Source organism: Aphidius gifuensis, linkage group LG1 (genome assembly GCF_014905175.1).
Source record: "Aphidius gifuensis isolate YNYX2018 linkage group LG1, ASM1490517v1, whole genome shotgun sequence".
Lineage (NCBI taxonomy): Eukaryota > Metazoa > Arthropoda > Insecta > Hymenoptera > Braconidae > Aphidius > Aphidius gifuensis.
The window spans coordinates 2,664,251-2,680,546 of record NC_057788.1 but is presented as its reverse complement, the minus strand read 5'-3'; the positions used below and the strand labels follow the sequence as shown (position 1 = coordinate 2,680,546).

Below are 16,296 nucleotides of genomic sequence, written 5' to 3'. Positions count from 1 at the left end.
ATTTAATATCATATATACCTAATTATCTGTTGGAAATATTAATACTTTTTTTATTCTCTAAGTAATAAGTATCCTAAAAAAATAAAATATTTAATTTTTCTTGTCGACACTTGAATTCTTTTGACAATCGAACATGTAAAACTATTTATTTATTTATTCATTTCGGCATTGAAGCTAAGTTTTGATGATTCAGTGAACAGGTGGTCCCATAGATTTTTCATAAATAAAATTTTAGTTTACCTTTGTCGACTATCCAGTTAACACACACGCGTTTTATTTTTCACAATTATTGAAAAAAATTATATATTTAATACTCGATAATCAATTGTTTTTTGTGAAGAAAAGATAATTATTATTTGCAATAAAAGTGATTGTATTTTTCCATTAACAGTTATTATCTTGTTAAATGCCAATATTTATCTAATCAAATAAATAAAAACAAACAATTTTGTGATTAATATATTTGATAGCCTAATTGCCAGATTGTTTTTTGTGAACCTTGACAGTATTCAAGTCATAACTATTTGTTGATCGTGAAAATTATGAATATATATATATATTTTTTTTTTTTTGTAAAATAATACAATGAAAATTAAAAAAAAATTATTAGTATTTTAGTTATCAAAATTTCATCAAACTGTGATTTACGACAAGTGATTATTATTATGAAAAAATATTTTAAATATAATTCATTCATCTCTTTGATATTAAAAATAGAAAAAATATTTCGTAATGAAGATTGAAGAAATATGACAATTATCAAGTCGCTCGTTATTCTAACTATTAAAAATTAAAAAGAAAAAAAAAAAAATTCATTTAATTATTTTAAAAAAAAGAAGCATATTTCTGTTGATTTTTTTATTCTTTTATTTTTTGTCACAAAATAGAATCGTTTTGAATAAATGTATGATTTTTTTTTACCACCTACTTGTCGAAAAATAAATGCAATATTTTATAAGCTTAATCAACAAATTTGAAAACATCAAAATGCACTTTTATTATCTAATGCACTAGTCTCATAAAACACATCTAAACTATCGACTATAAATTAAAAAACCAACTGATGAAAATATAAATTCGATTTAAAAAAAAAATCAAGTATTGAAAATATATATTTTTAATATTTATATATACAAAATTAATCATTGAAAATTATCATTGTATCTTGCAATTATCATAGTTGAATAAAACTATAAATTTTTCCTTAAAAATATATACAAAAAAAAATTAAATATAGAGGAAAATTTTAAAAAAAAAATTTATAAACTGTTTATTTTCTATCAAGGCAAGTAAGTTTTTTGCATTGTAATTAAAATTATCATTGGGATTGTTCTGTAATCATTATTCAATGAATGATAAATTTTCTTTTTTTTTATTTTTTCAAGTCAAACATTCTACCACTGGTCATACGAGTCTTATCAATTCCGGGAGTGATATATATATACAACTGTCCGAGCTTTAAACTTCAGTGAGCCATTTCGATTTGGAGCGTCAGGCTCATTCGAATCATTGAATTGATCATTTCCAAATTTTTATTTTATCAACATTAAAATATAGCGAATTTATTTTATTCAATAGTAGAAAAATTTAAACAATTGAATTTTTTTTTAGTCAAATTAATTTTACTTTTAATATTTGTACAGCAAAAATTATGTCTATATGTACTAAATAAATTATATAATATTTTCAAGTTCACTTAACTTGAACTATTCAAGTTCAAAAGTTATTAAAAAAAAAAAGTTTCAACAAACAAAAAATAAAAAAAAACTAATAATTAAAAAAAGAAGAATATAAAAATAAATTTGTAAAATGTTTTTTACTTATTTATTGACTGTTTTGTTGATCAGTTTTTACAATGTCGATAGTTCTGTTATTAAAAAACGTGCTGATACATCTGATTACTATGATACTGATCTTTGTGACAGGTAAGATTGTTTTTATTTTAATTATTTTATTAATTTTCTTATGAATAAATTCATAAAATATCAGTTAAAAATTTGAAAAAAAATTATAAATAAATTAACTAATTAAATCAATTAAGCAAATAAATAAATAATATTAAAAATATTAATAATTTTGTATAAATTTTCCAATTTAATTATTTAGTTTTTTATTTATTACTATTTTAAGTATTTAAAAATTTCATGATGCAACAGTTACTTAAGATTACAAAATTAATTTCATTTATTTAATTTAATTTATTTATTTTACAATGTTTAATTACTATTGTTAATGATAATTATAAATAAAAAACAAATAAAAATGTCAATGACATTAAAATATTATAAACAAAGAATGGAAATTTTTTTTTTATATATAATTAAAATCAATAATAATAATCAATATTTTAATAATTAGATTAATTTTTTTTTTTAATTTATAAAGCTTATTTTGTTTATAATGAATTTAATTTATTATTAAAAAATTTATTTAAATAGTAAATTAATAAATTACTATGTAAATAATAATATCAATATTTTTAATCAAATTATTATCGTCTGTATTATCAAATATAGGCGCCTGTAGATAAGCCTATCAGTAAAAACCCGTTTTTTATATTTTTATCATTTTTTTTTTTTTTTGTCTACAGATGAATGGTCTTTTTTTTTTCTTTAAGAAAACTGATAGTAAAATAGAAACAACGAATTTCGATTCAATATATGTTGTAGAATATTTAAAAAAAAAAAACTTTTTTCTATGATGAAATTTGATGTGATAAAAAAAATAGTAATTTATTGAAAAAAAAAAAAAAAAACACATGTACTTGTGTCTATACAATATTTCGTAATTCGTTTATCAGTTATAAATTTATGCAGTTTATTATTAACAAGGGGGAGGATTGGTTTAAAATATTTCGATCTCACAATTATGATATTTTTAAAAATACAGAAAAAAAAAAAAATATATAAATCAAATACTGTCGCGTCATTGTGTCTCCATAGATAAATATTTCAGGCTGCTGATGTTCTTTTACTGATTATGTGTCATTAAAAAAAATTATCAACTCGGGTCGTTTACAAACAGTAGTTTTATCATTAAGCTTGCGCGAGAAAAAAATGATAATTGATTCAAATACAAACTGTAATAAATTTGTCAAATCGAAAAAAATATTTACTTTTTTTGTCTGTCAATTTTTTCGAATTATAATTATACATCAATTTGTTTTTTCATTTTTTTTTTTATTGATATATGTTATGAAACATAACTTATAACGCATGAGAAAAAAAATCCATACAATTATTCATACGTTTCTCCATTGAATTGAGGAGAAAAAAAAATAAAAAAAAAAATTCACGAAAAGGATATTTTGATGGATTGAATTTTTCTCTCCCTTATGTGAAATAGTGACACACTTTCAAATCACATACACTTTTGGCGTCGTATTTCTTACGCGTAAAAAATATATCAGTTTGTATACCAAACAAAAAAAAAATAGCAAAATGAATAGAATCAATACAAAAAAAGTAAAATGTTGAAAAAAAAAATATAATAAATAACATATATAAACAGTATAGAAAAAATAAAAAACAACAAATGTTTTCATCTTATCGAAAAAGTTTTTCTTTTACTCGTTCAACTTCCGTCAAGAAAAAATTTCTTTTTTTTAAATCAAAATTTATTTGACAAATGCTATATGAAGAAAATATTTTTATTAACAATTGACAAATGCTTAATGTAAAAAAAATAATTGAAAAATTATATTATTTGTTAATTAGAAAATTAAAATTGAAAAATAAAAAGTTTTTCAGGTTTATTAGTTTCTTTTTCATTGTTTTTTATTTTTTATTTTTTTTTTTGCAAATACAACATAGTAGATAATTGACTTTTACTGTCAGTCAAATCCTCGTGATATCACCGATAGACTGACTAATTATAAAGCTTTCAGTAACAACTCGTCGAAACCCTCAGAGATAAATTATTTCTGTCCAATATTTTTTAACCCTCATTCGTTTACAATCCGAACTATTCGATTTGTCACAATAAAAAAATACAGAATGGATTTATAAATATTATTTTTATCATTGAAAAAAAAATAAATTAAAACAACAATTGTATATTTATTTTGTCTATTACATGCGTATATAAAAATGAGAAATTTTATAATCACAAAAAATTATTTGAAGATTTAATTAACAGGCTGATTAAAGTACTGACTGGATTTTTCTATTTAAAAATTTCGATTTTACTATTGTAGCTATATATCATTTCGAATGATTAATTTTATATTTATTTATTTTTTCTCATTAGTTTTATGACAGTAGACATAAACATAGACTGTAAACAGAGATATTTTTTTAGTTGATCACAAAATGAAATACATATAGATCTTGACTCTTGTTTATTTTGAGATATTTTTTTTTGTGATTGGTCAGTGTCTAAAGGTCAGACGCAATTCCAAATAACCCTGTCGATGACCCAGTTTATTTAGCAAATCTTGAGAATCATGAGTAATTGGTTCAATGTCAAATGATTAAATATCTTTGAATCACGAGAAAATGACACACCTTTCAACAAAAAAAAATAATAAATTCGAAATCGATAAATGAAGTTGTACAATATTATCTTATCTCTTGATTGTTTCTTTATTTGTTTTTTTTTTTTAATCGAAAAATTGCAAGTAAGCTCGAAATAGATGTAAAATTTATCACAGAATTTAAATGACTTTTATAAAATTAATCCATAAAATAAAAATATATAATAATAACTTGAAAAATTATTAATTTATATTTTTTATTTTTTTCATTTTTACACTCGTTATTATTTGATATTTTTTTTTTTTTAAATTGCATAGACTAGAATGATGATTAAAATACATTCAAATTTTTTTTTCACGTTTTATTAACTTTTTTTATTGTCAAAGCTTACAGCAAATAATAAAAATCCAACAAGCTTAGAAATATCTTTTTTTTTTTTTTTGTTTTTCATTGTTATTAACCGACAATTTTACTAATAAAATTTTTGGTTTTTATTTTTCTATTTTTAAATAATATAATTAAAAATTTTATTATGATATTTTTAGTGTATTTTGAAATAGTTATTTTATTTTTTTTTTCGTATCAAAATATTCGATTTGGAAAAAAAAAAAAATGCGATGACCTAGATTAATTTCATTGGAAATGTGAAAAACATATCGAGTTTTATGATATTTTATAAATCATGATTAGTTATTGTGAAAAAAAAAAATATGTATTTTTTATTGGTTTATTTAATTATTTATTTTTTTGTTTTTAATCTTAGTCCAATTTACTGTCATGGAGAGTTACTGGAAACAATACAATTATCCCAAATTTTTAATGACAGCAAGAGTTTCGTAGATCTTTATCAAAAGCATGATCCATCTGTGACTTTAGCAAAGTAAGTATAAAATTTAAAAAAAAAATTAATACTACAAAGTAAATACTATATGAAATAAATTGATTCAAATCAAGATGTAGATAAAATATATTTGTGCAAGCTGCAAGTGAATATACTGTTGCCAATTTAGACAACTTTTTTCTTCTTCATTTTTTTTTGTCACTCTATGAACACTTTGATTTATTTACTACACATTCACTGAGATAATATTCATTAAAAAAAAAGCCATAGAAAATATGCAATAATCTAAAATCAAATAAATTTTTTATTTTTACATTTAAATTTTCATTTGACACATCATCTTTTAAAACTGTCAAATGTCTTATAAATAATTCAATCAATTTTTTGTTTTTTTATTTCAAAGTTATAAATATTCTCATGGGTACAACTAAAATTCAATAAAAAAAAAAAAAAAAAGTTTATCCCAAAAAAAATAAAACCAATAAATTGTATAAATTTTCACATCAATTTATCACAAGATTAAAAAATTTTCCAAATAAATTATGTATGTAAAAATTGATCTATATTAGCTAATGTAAATTTGTTTAAAAATTATAAAAACAGTTTTGAAAAATTAATGGTGGAAAATGATCGTAAACCAAGCCGTGATCAATTGAGAACATTTATTAATGATAATTTTGAGAGATCAAAAGAAATAATGCCATGGACACCACCGGATATGTACATGTATCCTCCAATACTTGAGAGAATTGCAGACAGAGATTTTCGTGACTGGCTTACAGATTTGAATTACATTTGGAAGACATTGGCACGACAAATGTCACCTAAAGTTTTAGACAATCCAACTAGACACAGTTTTATTCCAGTTGAGCATGGATTTATTGTACCCGGTGGACGATTTGAAGGTTTGTTTTGTTTTATTTTTCACAATTAAATACAAAATAAAAAATAAAAATTATTACAAACATTGTCAATACTTTAGATAATACTAATCATTATTAAATAATTTTTAATCAATTTATTATATCTCTTTAAAGATCCTGTAAATTAATTTTATATTTATTTATTTTTAGAATCTTATTATTGGGACAGTTACTGGACAATTGAAGGTCTTTTATTGTGTGGTATGCACGAAACAGCTAAAGGAATATTGCTAAATTTTTTTTCAATGATACAACGTTATGGATTTATTCCAAATGGTGGTCGTGTTTATTATCTAATGAGAAGTCAACCACCTCTTTTAATAGCCATGGTAAGCATTAAAAATATTATTACTATTATAAATTATATATGAAAAGAATTGTAATTTAAAAATTAACATTAAAATATAATGAAAAAAGAAAAAAAGGGAGTTAAATATTTTTCCCAAAGGTATTTGCACTCATTCACATTCTGTTAACACATCTACATTTCTTAAAATTTTATTTTTCTTTTACTTTTTAGTGGAAAAAAAAAAAAAAAGAGCATTTATAGAGTCAATTTACGAGACTCTTGATAGCAGTCTCAACTACTGTCGAGAGTGTCTGTGTTTTTATACTTTTATTTTTTTTATTTCTTTCCCAAGAGTGCAAAAATGTAAGGCTATTGTCCTGCAACCTCATACCTTTAAAAGTACCTCTTAAAAATCGCATAATTTTTGATATTTTTTTTTATTTTTTACATCGTTCACTCAGTCTAGCCTTTGGATAAATATTTTTTTTTTTTGTTTAGAAAAATTATGCAAATATCCATTGAAAATATGAATTTAAAAAAAAATATATATTTTGAGTTATTGCAAAAATATTAATCTTATTTTTTTAGATTTTTTTTTTTTTTTCAACGATAAAACATAAAAAGTTATTAGAGAAAATGAAATTTTCATAACGTTTACAAGTGCATTATTCTGAAAAGAAATCACTATAAAAAAAAATCTAATAAAATAAAAAAAATAGCACAAATGTTTTTGAAACGATGTTAAATTTATTGTTGAAAGAAAATTTCATTTTTTTATTCGTTAATTACATACAAACTAATGAACGGAATACATTTCTATAAATTGAAAATTCATAAATTGAATTTCAGATTATTCTTACAGTAAAAAATGAAGAAATTTTTTATTTATTTATTGTTTAATTAGCATTTAGTAAAATATATAATTCCTCGAGTATAACAAGGTTAAATTTATTTCGAATTTTTTTCTATTTTTATGCTTGGTAAATTACAAATGTCTTTCTGTCTTTTTTCATTTGTAAATATCGAATTTTTATCTTTTCTATATACTACGAAATGTATGTGCATAAAAAATCTTTCTTTGACTTTGAAGTCAATGTTTACAAGTTGATGTGTCATTGCTGACACTAGATATATCAGAAAAATTTATGACTTAAAATCCCTTGAGTATTTCGATTGGACGTTGTGCAAGTATTGGAAAAACTTTCATTGCAGTTCAAAGCAATCTGAGAATTTCCTGGTATTTCGAATATCTATGAAACTTTCAACATGTACTTTAACAATAAATATATAGATTTGTCATATGTTTTAGATACAATCAAATGAAGATGTATAGTGTTTTTTTTTTTTGTTTTTTTAGGTCGAAAAATATATTGAAGCTACTAACGATGTAGAATTTTTAGTTGACAATTTACATTTATTGGAAAAAGAATTTGCATTTTTCCAACGTGAAAAAACAGTTGATGTTCATAAAAATGGTAAAATTTATAGAATGGCACGTTATTTTGTTAAAAGTCTTGGTCCACGTCCAGAAAGTTATCGGTAAGTTTTTATCTACTTTTTATATATTTATTTTAAATTTTATTGAGTTTTAAAATCACGTAAGCTTACAAACAATCTACTTTATTTTTATTTTATTTTTATCAGTTGAAAAATATACGAATAAATATATTCAAAAATATATACATATACATGTGTATATTATTTAAATATTATATTTTTTTTTTTAATCTACCATAGTACCATCAAACATTTCCTCCATGATAAATTTCCTATTTTTTTTTTTATCTTTGTTATAAGACAATTAAAAATATTTAAATCTCAACGAGGCAATGTTCTGCAATTTCCCTAAATTAATATTTATCTTGTAATAAAGCTAATATTATACAAAATTATTATATTTTTTGGTATATATTAATTAACTATTTAAATATTATACAATGTGAATAAATACGTTGAATATATTTCTACGAAAAATCCTATTTTATGAGTTAAAAAATTACCTAGTTAATTGTACAGTTATAATTTTTCATGCTATTATATTTAAATAATCAAATAAATATTGTCTTTATTAATATTAAAAATATTTTTTATTTGTTTAGGGAAGATTATATGAGTGCTCAGTATTTTAAAACCGATGAAGAAAAACAAACATTTTACGACGAGATGAAAGCTGGAGCAGAGAGTGGATGGGATTTTAGTTCAAGATGGTTTATAAATAATCACAATGATGCTGCTGGTAATCTCACTGATATATCAACAAGAAATATCATCCCAGTTGATCTCAATGCATTTTTGCAACGTAACGCAAGAAAACTCAGTAAATTTAATGAATATCTCGAAAATACTTTTGTAAGTATTCAATTTTAATTAAAATACTCATTAAATTTTAATTAAGATATTGATAGTTAATACTTTTAATTAGAAAAAATTTGATATTAATTTATTAGTGTATAGAAATAATTATTGATAATTTGAGAATTTAGGGTATTTTGAAATTTGAGATATTATTTGACTCATTAAAATTCACAAGATTGCTAAAATATTTATTGGTAAATTTGATATCTTTTTATCTCATTAGCCGATATATATTTTTATCATTAATGTCTATTTAAATTTACTCAATAAATAAAATAGATAACAAAATAATATTAATAAAAATAAAACAAAAAGACGTTATGTTTACAAGGTAAATTAAATAATTAACTATTGCTTCCAATTGAGATAAATTCTTGTAATTTTTTTTTTTTTTCTATCCACAATAAATTGCTGTACTTCTCACGCGAAGCAACATTCTCCATTATCTATTTATGTGATTTTTTTTTTTTTTATTTTCTTCTTACCCTATTTTATTTTATTTGGTTTTTTTTTATTTCATAAAAGCGTTTTCTTATATATATTGTCTTTCGTCTCACGTAGCTATGTATCGCTTTTACTAAATAACTTGAAAATAATAAAAATAATAATAACAATCAACATTATAATCCATATACAAAAAATTTTGAAATATTCAAAGCACGATAAAATGCAATTTCCTTTGGAAAAATAATTATATTTAAAGATTTTTTCATAAATTACAAATGTTATTATTTTTTTTCCTTTTTTTTATTCAATATATCCATTATTGCCACTAAAAATTATTGATAATAAATTTAAATAATAAGTGTAAATATTAAGCTTGATATGTAATAAATTATTTTTTAATTAAATTAATGAATGAAAAAAAAAATTTCAGAAAGCAAAACAATACAAAGAAATTGCTGTTCGTTATCAAGAGGCAATTAATGAAGTGCTTTGGAATGAAGAAGCCGGTATATGGTTTGATTATGATTTAAAAAATCAAAAACCAAGAAAAAGTTTTTTCCCAACAAATTTAACTCCACTTTATACAAAAAGTTTTGATAAAAGCAAGTCATCAATTTATGCTAGTAGAGCTGTTGAATATCTTAAAACTCAGGGTATTGGTGGTTTTTTGGGTGAGTAATTTGTTAATTAAACAATAAATAAAAATAAAAAAATTAATTAAAAATAAATGTCTCTTATAAAAATAAAAACTAGCATGTAAATAATTTAATTTTCTATTTAAATTTGATCAAGTTATTTTAATCATGGATAAGTGTTATAATGATAATATTAACATGTGGTTTTATGATTGATTAAGGTGGTGTTCCAACATCCCTTAATCCATCTGGACAACAGTGGGATGCTCCAAATGCTTGGCCACCTCTACAATCGATTATCGTTCAAGGACTTTATAATACACAATGCGAACCAGCACTTACTGCTGCTGAAGAATTAGCCACCAGATGGACAAGATCAAATTACATTGGCTATAAACACTACAATCAAATGTTTGAAAAGGTATAAATAATATATTTTATTTATTTTTATTTAAAAAAAAAAAAACAACAAATTGAGCCATAATTAAGCTACAGCCTATTTTTAATATTTTTTTAGAGACAATTTCTTGAAGATATTTTTTTTTTTTTGTTGAATAATTTTACGATATAATTCATGAAAAGTTTTAAAAGTTTTGAAATTTAAAAATCACCTGGATTTTAGCTCACTTTGTAAATCGCAACAGCTTATCTTATCAACTTTATATATAATCACATTTTATCTCAACAAAAATTTATTTATATATAGATAAATGTCTAACCACTTGAATTAGTATTTTTATAATGTTTATTATCACAACAATTAAGAAAAAGAATATAAAAAATAATTTCTAATATTTGTCATTGTTAATAATTTTCTAATCAACATATTTGATAGTACATTGGAAAGATAATACAGAGGGAAAAGTTACTTGACTTTTTGATATTCCATAGGGGTTGTTTTATTGAGTGATTCGACTAGTAAAAAATTTGATAAATCACTCAGAGTTATGTTGTTTGATATCTTTGAAATTCAAAGATAAATATTTACATCGTCAGTTTAATACTCATCTATATTTCGATATAAAAATTTTTTAAATTTAAAAAAATCTATTTAATTAATACATAATTTTGTATCTATAGTTGAATGGAAAATAGTAAATATGATACAATAATTAGTACAACAAGAGAAAAAGAAAAATTCTTTTTAATAAAAAAAATTAGGGGATAAAAAAAAAAAATAAATAAATAACGAAGGAACGATAGCAAGGGTGTCAGGTGTGAAAAAAAGTTGTCCCTCGAGATACAAGATTATATGATAGAAATATCCGGAATTCATACACGACAAGAAAATAAAAAAAAATTTAGTACACTTTTTTTTTCTTTATTTTTAGTTTTTATGTATATTTAGGAAAGGGATCATGTTGAAAAAAAAAATCCTTGACTTTTACAAATTTTATTTATTTTTTTTCTTAAAAATGGGTAACCCTATTTTTTCCCTAATGTAACACCAAATTTGGTGATTCTATGGTACGTGTCAGTCACGTAAAAATACACACAACTTTTTTCGTATAAAAAAATATATTTTTCTTTTTTTTTTCTTCAAGAGGATATACCCAAAATTTTATATATATTTCTCGTCAGGATAATATAACAGTTGTTCAACGAGATTTAAATATAATACGTATAAAAAAATTTTATAAAATGCGAAATTTTTAGATTGAATTATTCTTGATTTTATTGATTGAATGAAAAAAAAATAAATAAATAATCAATATAAATAATAATTGAAATTTAAAAAATGTTATTTGCATAAAATAAATATTATATTATTCATGTAAATATTATATAAAAATACGCAAACGATTATTAACTCAATCGATAATTTATTTTCATCACTGAGTTTGATTTTAATTGAACAAAAATTAATAAAACACAGTCATGTTGAAACTATTTTTAAACTCAATTATTTATTTCAAGTTTTATTTTTTAATAACTTTATATACATGTAACGTAATAATAATAATTTATTTTATGGATAAATAAATTATTATAAATTGCGAAAATAATTGTGTTATGGTTTTATAAATAATGTGACATATTATGATGATCCTATTTGATCCGACAAAAATTATACGTCGTTCATATGAACACGATAATTCCAGTTACTTTTTTTTTATTATTTTATTTTTTTGATAATATTATTTAACAATTAATTTTAATTTATTAACAATTTTTATTGACAATAATTTATTTATAAAATTTTTCGTTTTAAATTTGTTTGATGTAAATTTAAATTGTTAAATTATTAAGAAAAATTAAGGTCAATGAAAAAAAAAAAAACTTTTAATCTTTTTTCTTTGTTTTATTATTCAAAGTTTTTTTTTAATTATAAATACAAACGCCAGTCTTGCGAAATATAAATCGTCTCATTTGAGATTAACAATACTAGGCACACTGAAAATTCACCATCATGAATATTAAACTCTCGAAAAATCTCAAAATATATTCTCGAGGTTAAATTAACCAAGCGAAAAAAATTTCGATAATTAATTTTTCAAACTTTTTATTATTATTTATTTTATTTTTTACATTTTGGGGTAAAAAATATGACAATTTTTATACTTTATTATATTATTTTTATTAAATTAACTTGTGAATATAAAAAAAAAAAAAATTTCAAAATTGAATAATACGGAAGAATGACAATGATTTTACTTTTTTATTTTTTTTCGAATTTGTCGCGAGATAAAGATATTTCCCTTGAGACATCCTACGATGAATTACAAATCATACAAAATTTTCTGCTCTTTTATTTATTCCCTTTATTTGAATAAGAATGTAAAAAAAAAAAAAATCATATATATCGACTGATACACTTTTTTGAAATATATATAGTGTATAAACTAAATTTGACCTTTTTTGTTCTCAATTTTTTCGACATTAAATATGCCAAAAAAAGAAAAAAACTACAAGCAATAAAAAATATAGAAAAGATATTTTCGTATGAAAAACAAAAAAAATTTATTTTTTACATAAATAAATTGTCTATAAATCTAGCATAAATTTATAAACTTATTTTTCTTAAACTTTTCAAAAAATTTTTAACTATTTAAATTTTGATGTAATATATCCACGTGACCTGATTAATTCAATCATTATTATTTAATTTTATTTCAAGGGCTAAAAATAAAAAGGCAAAACTCAAATGTAAATCAAAATATTATTTTAATTAACCGTGAAATGTGTCTCATTTAATAAAAATTGCCTTTTTTATGCTTCATTAAACTTTTTGCCATTTTTAAAATTTTATTATTTATTTTTTTTAATTTATTTTTTGACAGTATGATGCTGCTAAACCTGGTGAATTTGGTGGTGGTGGAGAGTACCCAGTACAAGAAGGTTTTGGTTGGACAAATGGTGTTGTATTTGAATTTTTAGATATGTATCCAAATATGACAGTATCAGATTAAATTTTATAAATTTTACAACTTAACCAACCAACTTATTATTGTAAGTATTTTACATATTTTTTTATGAATTTTCTAGTATAATTTTATGTAATTTTTGATGATCAAATTTTTATTCATTCATCTGGAATTTAATCAATAAAAATCCCTTGGCGAATAAATATCTAAAAATAGTTATTTAAAAATGAAATAAATATTCATCATTTTTAAAAAATTCTGTTACTTTTTTTACTGAGCTATTGTTATTATTAATTTTATTTCATTTGGTCCTTTTAAATTAACACAAACACTGTATGCATTCACACGTTTTAATTTATTTTTATTGCATAAAGTAAATACAAATTTAAATGCAATAATAAAATTTATACTCATCACGATTTGTGGACAAAGCCGTCAAAGACACAGATTTAATCCAAAGGCTTACATATTTGCCCCATAAAGTTTTTCATAGGACATAAAACTTGGCTTTTCTACGATGAGCTATACAGAGAAAAAGATCACAAGTGTTATATGTATATATATTTTATTTTTCATGTCACAGAAAATTGCTCTAGCTCAAGGTCAATAATTTTCTACAATTTCATTTTGATTAGCCTTGTTTTATTTATTTTTTTCTTCAATCAAATCATACAAATAACATTCAAGTATTTAATTAAAAAATATTTATTGTAAATTTTTTCATTTTTTAGAATAAAAAAAAACAATTTTTTCAATTTTTTCTTGTAAATTCTTATATGATTTTTCACATTTTTGTAGAAAAAAAAAAAAATGAAATATTTATTATATTTCGAGTAGAAACAAAGTAATAAAAATTTTAAGAATTTTATTACATTTTTAACTTTAAATAATTCTGGAAATATGTTTTTACATTTTTATCAAGCCAATTCCAGAAAGTCCAAATTAGTTAAACAGAATGATAGAGAAAAATTCCAAGAAATATTTCGTCAGGAATTTATTTCAATGTATAGATATTTTCTACACAAATATAAATAAATAAAAAAGCTCAAGCATTGATAGAGATTACACTCACCATTAATTTGATCATCTATAAATCTATGCAAATTCTTTCTATTTCTAATACTCTAGCTTTAAATTTATAGTTTTATTTAATGTTTTTTTTTTTTATTTCAGACTATGGATTTACCATCTTGCTCTGTCAGTATCTAGTCTTTCAGAATAAATAGTGCAATTCTGTGATATTCAAAATGTCACATTGAAGCAGCTTTAACACTGAAAGCTCAACGAAAAGAAAAAATAAAAAAGAAAATATATGAAAATTGAGATAAACGTAGTAGAAAAATTATTTTTAGACTTCGACTAATAATACAAAAAAATAAATAAATGTTAAAATAAAATAAGATCAATAGAAAAAAATATAAATTCAAGCAAATTTATTAGGGAAATGTGTGTATAGTTTTTTTCACAGCCAAAGGAAAATAACTATTATTTTATTCACATTTTTTTTATTCTACAAAATTTATCTGAAAGCATAAAAGCATAAGTTATAGATTGTCGGAAAAACCACACATCCATTTATTTGATTACAAAATTTCATAATGGTTCAGCCAAAATTACTAGAAGCTTTTTAAATTCACATTAAATTTTACTATTTTTTTCTTTTTTTTGTTTCCTTTTAAAAATCTCTAATTCCCTCGAATATTTGGATATTAAAAAAACACTTGTTAATTTAATTTAAGCTACTAAAAAAAAACATAAACAAAAATATATATTTTAAATTTATTTATATTAACAAATAGTTATTATTATTTTATTAAACTGTTAAATTGTAAGTCTGTTTAAACTTCAAACAGGCATTCATTATTATCAGTATTTTTTAATTTAAGTTAGTGAAATATTATTATTACTTTTTTTTCGTTTCATTTAAATAAATTTGCTTAACGATAATTTAATTATTATTAATTATTTTTCATTAGATAAATTATCTTGAAAGGTTTATTTTCATCATTATAAATATTGTATGAATTATGAAAATTAATTTATAAATAATTGTAAAATATAATATTTAAAAATGTATTTAAAAAATAAAATATTTAAAAAATTATTTTTTATTTTATTAATAATTAATTGTGTTTATGTGTAAAAATTGGAAAAAAAATTTGACATTTGTTAAAAAGTCTCTTGAGTGTAAAAAGATATTTTTAATCATTTTTTTTTTTTTTTTTTTAAATATCTGAAGAATAAATGGGAGGAAAATCAATAATGTCTATGATTGAATTTTCAATTGGATTCATCCCTCACCACAACGTCACGAATAAAAAAATAATAATAATAATAACAAACTGGAACCTTTTGATTATACATATTTTAATAAATAAAAAAAAAATATAAAAAAATCAAGTGAATCGAAGTGAAAAAAAAAAAGGTAAATTGACCCAAATCTGACTCTGTTATCAATCTGTTTATCATGCTTGAATGTTATTTTAATAATTAACTTATATTCATTAATTTATTTTAATTTAATGATCATTTTTTTGCCTGATGTTGGTAAAATTATTGATAAACAATAAATCAATAATTTTTAAAATTTTTATTTTACAAAATAAAGTGAAATGTTGAATTCAATCGCCACTGAATTTAAATTTTTCGAAATGTATAATTCATTCGATTTTTGTAAATGAATTTAATAATAAAACAGAGCTATATTGCAAAAATAAATAAAGTTTCTTTGTTCATCTAGAATATTATAATATATGTTTAAATTTATCGCAGTTTTACTGCTAAATTTGAACTGTTTTTTGTTGCCAGTGATTTCATACATTTTATAAAACCACTGGCGATGTTGCAGTTGTGAAAAACTGTTCATCAAATAATTGATAATCTATAAAAAATTCTATTAATATACTGTCTGGACAATGTAGAAATTTGTATGGAATTTAAAACTATCATATACAAATTCTCAACAA

At 21.2% G+C, this 16,296-nt stretch overlaps 1 protein-coding gene across 1 annotated transcript; it reads left to right on the top strand.

Annotated features, from left to right (window-relative positions):
- Nucleotides 1-1,406: 1,406 nt before the first annotated feature.
- Nucleotides 1,407-15,450, top strand: LOC122860923 (trehalase-like). The gene is made up of 10 exons (XM_044164996.1): nt 1,407-1,925; nt 5,239-5,355; nt 5,920-6,221; nt 6,390-6,568; nt 7,886-8,067; nt 8,628-8,877; nt 9,761-10,001; nt 10,187-10,386; nt 13,247-13,415; nt 14,504-15,450. Exons 1-9 carry the CDS (start codon nt 1,810-1,812, stop codon nt 13,373-13,375), a joined length of 1,716 nt encoding a protein of 571 aa, XP_044020931.1. The 5' UTR covers nt 1,407-1,809; the 3' UTR covers nt 13,376-13,415; nt 14,504-15,450.
- Nucleotides 15,451-16,296: the final 846 nt, after the last annotated feature.